Source organism: Diabrotica virgifera, chromosome 9, assembly GCF_917563875.1.
Source record: "Diabrotica virgifera virgifera chromosome 9, PGI_DIABVI_V3a".
Lineage (NCBI taxonomy): Eukaryota > Metazoa > Arthropoda > Insecta > Coleoptera > Chrysomelidae > Diabrotica > Diabrotica virgifera.
The window spans coordinates 103,076,473-103,085,919 of record NC_065451.1 but is presented as its reverse complement, the minus strand read 5'-3'; the positions used below and the strand labels follow the sequence as shown (position 1 = coordinate 103,085,919).

General features: G+C 32.2%; 1 protein-coding gene across 1 annotated transcript; it reads right to left on the bottom strand.

The window, feature by feature from the left end:
• Positions 1-5,711: 5,711 nt before the first annotated feature.
• Positions 5,712-6,776, bottom strand: LOC126891192 (uncharacterized). The gene has a single exon (XM_050660375.1). It carries the CDS (start codon positions 6,774-6,776, stop codon positions 5,712-5,714), a length of 1,065 nt encoding a protein of 354 aa, XP_050516332.1.
• Between the last annotated feature and the right edge of the window lie 2,671 nt (positions 6,777-9,447).

Below are 9,447 nucleotides of genomic sequence, written 5' to 3'. Positions count from 1 at the left end.
ACATTTTGTTGAGTATTGATTTCCGCAATCTTTCTTTCCACTTCTTCTATGTCTGCTTGAATAGCGTTTTGCAACTTGTTTTCCAAACTTTCCATTTCTTTTTTCTGGCAATTCGTTATCTCCTTTATTTTATTTTGGATTTTCATTTCTTGTTCTTTCATCTCGTTTTTCATTGTTGTCAAACATCCTTTTACTTCCTTTTCATACTTTCCTATGCGTTCCTCCATTTTCTTGTTGTTCTCTTCTATTGCTTGTTTTGTTTCCTTCTGATTTTCTTGCATTATTCTTTTTGTTTCATCTATTGCTTGTTTTGTTTCCTCCTGATTTTTATCCATTGTCCTTTTTGCTTCATCCATTGCTTGTTTTGTTTCTCTTTGTCATCCAGCTTTTGTGACTGGAGTTGCATCAGTTGTAATAGTTTATCTATTCCTGATAATTCTTGCTGTTCTGATGCCATGATTGTCGTGTCTAAAATATCTTCTTGGTCTGAATGTTCTTTTTGTTTTTTGTTGTCCTTGCTTTGGCTTCTTGTCACAGACATTTGTTTTCAAGAAGTATTATCCCCGCCAAATATGAAATTTTACTAGTATGTTACCAAGACGACTTTTTTTTACCCAAATATTATAAATTGTCAATAAATATATCAAATGTAAATATCGTAAAAATAAAATATTAAATCAGTTATGTAAAATTTGTACCTAAAGAGATCTAAAATTTTATGTTATCAAATGTAAGTATCTCACTTTTTACCACAGGCATATAAATTTTCAAATACCAGCTTTACTCTTTCTATCCTTCAAATTTGCCACTAGAAATACTTTCAAAATGCCCACGTTGGGCGCCAGTTGTTGTGATCTTGATTATTGATATGAGATAATAATTTTATATGTCATTTAATTTAATCAATGCTTTAATAATAATCTAATTAATTTACCAGATCACATATCAATATGTTTTCAATCTCAGGGCTTTTTTATAAAATTAATTACTTACATACGTGGCTTCTAAGTATTTCTTAATGGTTCCTAATCGGGATAGGAAAGAAAAGAGTAGAATAATAACACATATGGGTTACAATTGTAATCAAAATATTGTTTATTTTATTTAAATGGCAATCACTGTTTAATATTTGCTATATCTTATTATTCTTAAACATAACATTTATACATGGGAATCTTATTTCCTTTTGATTTCCAATTGAAAGTTTTTATTAACATTTAACTATTATGATTTATCAGCAACAATTCTATTTAAGTTTGATGAAGCTTTTCTGATATTATTGATTATGTTTTTTCAATTTTAAATGTGGTATTTACTACGAAAAACCCATACATTCATGTCCAAACAAATGAGACTGACCTTTTTCTGGTGCACTGAGAATGTCTTCACACAAGACCCGTTTCCTGCTATCCTTGGCTGCAATCAAAACCTCGTCCTGGCTTCCAGTAATGTTCTCCTCCGAAACTAGCTCGTATAGCTCTCGTTTCCTGCTTCTGTCGTGATGCTGTGTTCTACCTTTTTCGAAACGGCAATCAGATACCGGGAACTCTTGGCTCAAGGAGGTTCTTTTACTCTCAACCTGGCCTACCTCTCGTTCTACGATCGATAATCCACACTCACGGAACTACACCGGCTTTCTCACTCTCCGTACACTACCGTCTACTACTCGACTTCACTTCTCGACAGCTCAAAACATTCTGCTCTCTATTTGTCATTCATTCCCCTACTTTCTAAATATCCCTTCCAGATTCACAAATCAAAATTCCACCACCAACTCTCATTCGCAGTATTCCTCAAAACCAATTTTTAAACTTTCTAAATATGCTTAATGGATTTCCAAAAAAAATAGTTAATTCCCATTCTAAAATTACTTTCTACTAATTACAAAATTTAATGATCTATTATCTACTTTCACTAAGTCTTCTTTAGCATCGGCTAATGATTGAACCTTCCGCGAACAACGATAATGACCTATTATCGATTTCACTTTAGTTTTATTTTAAGCGCATTGTTCCGAGTATCGTTTAATCACTTCTTAAAATTAAATATAACAATTTGTTGTATACAGGTTGTTCTAAATTTATATGCCCGTGGTTGAGAAAATTGAAAATATTTTATATCAAATTGAATTCTGTTTATAATTATCTAATTTTAATTTTCATATCAAATAGAAATATAACAATATATATATATAGTGCTGTTTTTGTAACAATAGAGGTTCCGGTACGCTATGTTCCGGGGGGTCTGGGGAGCGTTCACAAGGGGGGTTTGCCCCCGGGAAAACTTTTTAAATTTAGCCTCAATAAAGGCGTTTTAAAGCTATTTGGGAGCAAGGAAAAAATTCAGGAATTTGTCTATAATTTGGTTGTTTTTTCTTATTTTTTCTCCCAAAAGGTGCCGGTACGGCCTACCGGCGCGTACCGTCACAAAAACAGCACTGTATATATATATGGAATGTGTCTAAAGATATTCAACCTCTCATCTTTACCGACGAGCCCAGGGAGGTTGAAGAGGGCGAAACACATTTCTAAGAACAGGTGTTTGGGTCTTTGATTCTATTCAAAAAAATTTTCCCAGCCCGAAATGGTGGATGTGTGAATTATTCGTAAGGGGATTTTTCCACATTCTCTATTTCATTTGTTTGATTTCGTACGAGTGGTCGTTAAACCAGTACCTGTGGATCTTTTGATCACTGAGTGTGTTTCAAAGATCTACATCTTTTGTTTTTTCATAAACATTATCTTACTTACTCCAAAGTAATTAGGGAATTAAAACTTGAGACTGACATTTTCAGGTTGGGCGTAGATTTACGCTCCTGCTATGTCTAGGACTCGGATGTTGTTTTTTGATTGGAATGTGTCTAAAGATATTCAACCTCTCATCTTTACCGACGAGCCCAGGGAGGTTGAAGAGGGCGAAACACATTTCTAAGAACTGGTGTTTGGGTCTTTGATTCTATTCAAAAAATTTTTCCCAGCCCGAAATGGTGGATGTGTGAATTATTCGTAAGGGGATTTTTCCACATTCTCTATTTCATTTGTTTATATATATATATATATATATATATATATATATATATATATATATATATATATATATATATATATATTTAAAGGTATTCAGCTAGTGAATTCAGAGGTTGAATCGGTCAATTTAGTTGGCAATTAAATAAAGAAGTCAACTACTTCATTGATATATTGAAAACGTTTCGCTTTACAATTTCGAAAGCTTCATCAGTTCACTACAAATAAAGGATGAAGTCTATACGTATAAATAACCTTAAGAAAAGTGATATAATACTTACAAAGCAATTTGTAGTATGTTTAAGATGTTAAAACAAAAATTCTACAGATACTACTCATTCTATAACAACAACTTAACGATACACTGCGGAAAAATACACCATGTATTAATGTTCATTGGCTAGTTATTTAATTCGGTCAATATTCTACCTCTTACCAAGGCCTTGAGCCATAAATCTTACAAACATGCGTGTCGTCGGCTAGTGGGTGGATTTGGCATAGGGAAAAATAACATCTCATTTGCCGCTAATTCGTCTAACGGTGATCAACTACAAATGAAGGCTTCAGTGAGATTCAAATCACCGAATTAAATAACTAGCCAATGAACATTAATACATGGTGTATTTTTCCGCAGTGTATCGTTAAGTTGTTGTTATAGAATGAGTAGTATCATCTGTAGAATTTTTGTTTTAACATCTTAAACATACTACAAATTGCTTTGTAAGTATTATATCACTTTTGTTAAGGTTATTTATACTTATAGACTTCATCCTTTATTTGTAGTGAACTGATGAAGCTTTCGAAATTGTAAAGCGAAACGTTTTCAATATATCAATGAAGTAGTTGACTTCTTTATTTAATTGCCAACTAAATTGACCGATTCAACCTCTGAATTCACCAGCTGAATACCTTTAAATATATATATATATATATATATATATATATATATATAAAGAAGATTTATATATATATATATAAACAAACAAATGAAATAGAGAATGCGGAAAAATCCCCTTAAGAACAATTTACACATCCACTACTTCGGGCTGGGAAAAATTTTTTGAATAGAATCGAAGATCCAAACACCAGCTCTTAGAAATGTGTTTCGCCCTCTTCAACCTCTATGGGCTCATCGGTGAAGATGAGAGGTTGAATATCTTCAGACACATTCCAATCAAAAAACAACATTCGAGACCTAGACATAGCAGGAACGTAAATCTACGCCCAACCTGACAATGCCATTCTCAAGTTTTAATTCCCTAATTACTTTAGAGTAAGTAAGATAATGTTTATGAAAAAACAAAAGATGTAGATCTTTGAAACACACTCAGTGATCAAAAGATCCACAGGTACTGGTTTGGACGACCACTCGTACGAAAACAAAGAAATGAAATAGAGAATGCGGAAAAATCCCCTTACGAACAATTCACACATCCACTACTTCGGGCTGGGAAAATTTTTTTGAATAGAATCGAAGATCCAAACACCAGCTGGTCTGCAGTTGCATTCCATCTTTTTATATTGTTAATTTTGTATTCACATTCACATTGCGAGTTATTTGCCAATGATTTTTCTTTTCTATGTTTATAGTTGTACTCGCTTACTTAACATCCTTTATTTTATAAGGTTTTGGCTTTTCTTTCCTCAGGTAGCTTTACCTCCTTGACTGTGTTGGTCGTCGCCCTGAAAGGCAGGGTCTTCTGACATTGTTGTCACAAATGGTAATATTGCTCCTGTAGTGATCTTTTTCCAAGTTAAACTATTATCTTCTAACTTGGCTATGCTGTACTGATGACGACTAATGAGTCAGAAACACGTGTCTGCAGTTGCATTCCATCTTTTTATATTGTTAATTTTGTATTCACATTCACATTGCGAGTTATTTGCCAATGATTTTTCTTTTCTATGTTTATAGTTGTACTCGCTTACTTAACATCCTTTATATATATATATATATATATATATATATATATATATATATATATATATATATATATATATATATATATATATATATATATATATATATATATATATATATAGGAAGACAAGAAGTCTTTGCTGACAGTAAATAGAAAGAAATTTAGGATATTGGGTTATGCAGCAAATGAAAAGTGTACTCTTTCAAGTTTCTTTAATCCAAGCTTTCGGTTATGATTATAACCATCATCAGGGTGCTACAATGATATTTTTTCTATGTAAAAGAATATGAAAACATGTATAAATAAATAGTACTTACAAACTTATTGAGGATATTTCAAATGTGATGTCATTGAGAAGAAATGAGATGCAACTTGATCAATGGTCATGCCGATGCCTCGAATCCAACAAAATTTAATTTAATAAGCGGTTTGTATTATATCACCATTGCAGGAACGACCAATGAGCAAAGGTTAAGTTGTTATGAAGTATCACCCGGTGACGGGTTTGGCATGACATTTGAAATATCAACAAGACTTTTTAAAAAGAAGAGTAAAAGAACATTAAGGGTCAATGGTAATATAAAATAATATTAAAATTTATAAATAATAGTAAGACACTATCATAAAACGATTATAAAATTAAATTAGGCTAAGAATTTTAAAAAATTGACATACACAACATATAGAATTAAAATTTGTTAAAATTGCGGTTAAATTGAGTAACAACAATATTGATTAAAATTGAATTTAAAATTATTAGTACAAATTATAATGTTGATGACAGTTCAGAGTCTCTAGAATGGGAGTTAGGAGATGACTCACGATTATCTAAATAGAGTAAGTAGGAAAACATTTCATTGAGGTGGCCTATATCAGTACGATGGTTCATCGAATTTGGATTTTTGTTTATGTGGACCATTTCCAAAAATAGCCTCTTAGCCGCATGTGACTCACGGTCCAATACCCTCACGTTGTTATAATCAATTCGGTGGTCATTATTGAAAGAATGTTCGCCCAGTGCACTTCTATCCGGGTACAATCTACAGTCTGACCTATGTGACGTTATTCTGTCTTTTAGTCTTCTTGATGTTTGTCCGATGTATATTTTATTGCAATTTAAACAAGGAAGGCTGTAGACCGTATCAGTTTTAGAAAGCACTGGTGTCTTTTCCTTGACGTTCGAGAAAACCCTATTGACTGTGAGGGCAGTCCTAAACGCAAGTTTGATGTTTTCAAACGGCTTAAACAGTCGAGTCAACTTCGGTGCAATCTCACTGGTATATGGCAGCGTCATGTAAGCCACGTTAGTATTGGGAATGTCGATGGTTTGTGAGTTGTCTGCATCAACATTGTTATTGATAATTGTTGGTTGAATGTTACTTGTATTAAATAGTAATTTCCTTAACAAAGTCTCAGGATAACCGTTTTCCAAAAAAAGGTGAAGCAATATTTTTAAATTTTTTGAGTGGAAAGAAACGTCGCTGATTTTTAAAACGCGGTTTTTCATTGCTTTTATTAAATTGATTTTCATAGCATGTTTATGGTACGAACTATAGTTCAGATATCTGCCCGAGCTAAGTGGTTTACGATACCAATCCACCAGTAAGATGTTATTTTTACGTATGACTCTGGTGTCCAAAAAAGGTACAGAACACAGCGTGTCCTCTTTTTCAAGGGTAAATTGTATATGCTGGTTAAAGCTGTTGAAATATAATAACAAATTATCCAGTTCATTAGCGGGCAAGCATAGCAGAATATCATCTACATATCTTTTGATGAAGAATAATTTAAAGGGTAACACCCTCAACACGAATTGCAAAATGTAATTCATAACATAATCAGCTAAGATAGAGGAAATTGTACTACCCATAGGTGTACCGAAAGTCTGCTTGTAGAAACCACCGTTAAACACAAAATAATTGCTTTCAAAAAGAAAGGTTAAAAGTTCCAAAAATGTTGACTCAGACAACTCACAATGCTTCGAAATATTGGGCCAATTATAGTCAACGGCAGTAATACAGATTTTAAGATATACATTACTAAACAGTGAAACTACGTCAAGGCTGGCAATCACGTGATCATCAGGTATTTTTAAGTTATTAAACAGTGAACTGACATTGAAAGAGTCCTTTATGTAAAATTCGTTGTCAAAATCGTACGATTTAGTGAGAATTTCAGCCAAAAATTTTGCTAGGTTATCTGTAGGAGTACCTAATGAAGCTAAAATTGGTCTCACAGCCAAGGGGTTCTTGTGGATCTTAGGTAGAGCGTAAAATTTACCAGGGACTCCACTATAGCTAGCCAACCGTTTCTTTGTTGGTTCTGAAATGTTACCATTACTACATAAATTTCTAATAAGTTTGTTAAAATTCTGTTCAATAGTACTTGTGGGATCTCTGGTCAACACTTGATACGAATTGTCATTGTCGATAATATTATTACTTAAATCAAAATATTGTGTTTTATTCATAATAACAGTGACACCACCTTTATCAGAATTGATGACTATTAAGTCAGGATTGTTCTTTAAAAATTGTTTTGATTTAAAATATAGTTTTCTAAAGATGGAGTTATTTATTCTAGAATGCTGAACAGAGTTTGTAATGATGTTAACGGACCTAGCTAGAGTGATGTTCCTGGTGTCTCTGTCAGGAATTGTAGACAAAATGGAGTCAATGTCAGCCAAGAGGTTCCTTATGGGAATGTCTGACCCAACACAGGGTTCAATACTGAATTTAGGACCTAATGATAAGAATTTAAGAACATCATGAGGTATATCTGTGGATGATATGTTTTTTATCCACTTGTCTTGTGTGATAAGGTGGTTGTCAATGTGATCTTTTTCAAGTTTATCTATTTTTTGTAAATTATTACGTTTTATTTGATGAAATTTTTTATTATATAGTCTTTTTTGCAAGTTTTTAAAATTATTGAATAGGTCAGCATTTGTTCTTTCAATTATGTTAAGTTTTAGTGAGTTATTAAGAGACTCTAACTTGTTAATCAATTTTTGATTACAACTAATTTCAATATTTAAAATTTTGTTTCTTAACCTATTATGTTTCTCATAGGTGAATTCTTGCCGGTGTAATAGGTCTTCTATTGGTTTTATGGTGTTACGAATGTGTGCTGGATACAGGCCTGATTTGCGACATTTCAACAGGAAGCATCTGCGATTATATTCTTTGGCTAGTTTTATGTAAGTACGTGACCATGATTTCATATCATCAACTAATTGTTGTCCATAAGTAGCTCTCATACGTTGGTAGAAACCCATCTTGTAAATTAAGAAGACAAGAAGTCTTTGCTGACAGTAAATAGAAAGAAATTTAGGATATTGGGTTATGCAGCAAATGAAAAGTGTACTCTTTCAAGTTTCTTTAATCCAAGCTTTCGGTTATGATTATAACCATCATCAGGGTGCTACAATGATATTTTTTCTATGTAAAAGAATATGAAAACATGTATAAATAAATAGTACTTACAAACTTATTGAGGATATTTCAAATGTGATGTCATTGAGAAGAAATGAGATGCAACTTGATCAATGGTCATGCCGATGCCTCGAATCCAACAAAATTTAATTTAATAAGCGGTTTGTATTATATCACCATTGCAGGAACGACCAATGAGCAAAGGTTAAGTTGTTATGAAGTATCACCCGGTGACGGGTTTGGCATGACATTTGAAATATCAACAAGACTTTTTAAAAAAGAAGAGTAAAAGAACATTAAGGGTCAATGGTAAATATAAAATAATATTAAAATTTATAAATAATAGTAAGACACTATCATAAAACGATTATAAAATTAAATTAGGCTAAGAATTTTAAAAAATTGACATACACAACATATAGAATTAAAATTCTTTCGAATTCTCGAACATTCGCGAACATTCTTTCAATAATGACCACCGAATTGATTATAACAACGTGAGGGTATTGGACCGTGAGTCACATGCGGCTAAGAGGCTATTTTTGGAAATGGTCCACATAAACAAAAATCCAAATTCGATGAACCATCGTACTGATATAGGCCACCTCAATGAAATGTTTTCCTACTTACTCTATTTAGATAATCGTGAGTCATCTCCTAACTCCCATTCTAGAGACTCTGAACTGTCATCAACATTATAATTTGTACTAATAATTTTAAATTCAATTTTAATCAATATTGTTGTTACTCAATTTAACCGCAATTTTAACAAATTTTAATTCTATATGTTGTGTATGTCAATTTTTTAAAATTCTTAGCCTAATTTAATTTTATAATCGTTTTATGATAGTGTCTTACTATTATTTATAAATTTTAATATTATTTTATATTTACCATTGACCCTTAATGTTCTTTTACTCTTCTTTTTTAAAAAGTCTTGTTGATATTTCAAATGTCATGCCAAACCCGTCACCGGGTGATACTTCATAACAACTTAACCTTTGCTCATTGGTCGTTCCTGCAATGGTGATATAATACAAACCGCTTATTAAATTAAATTTTGTTGGA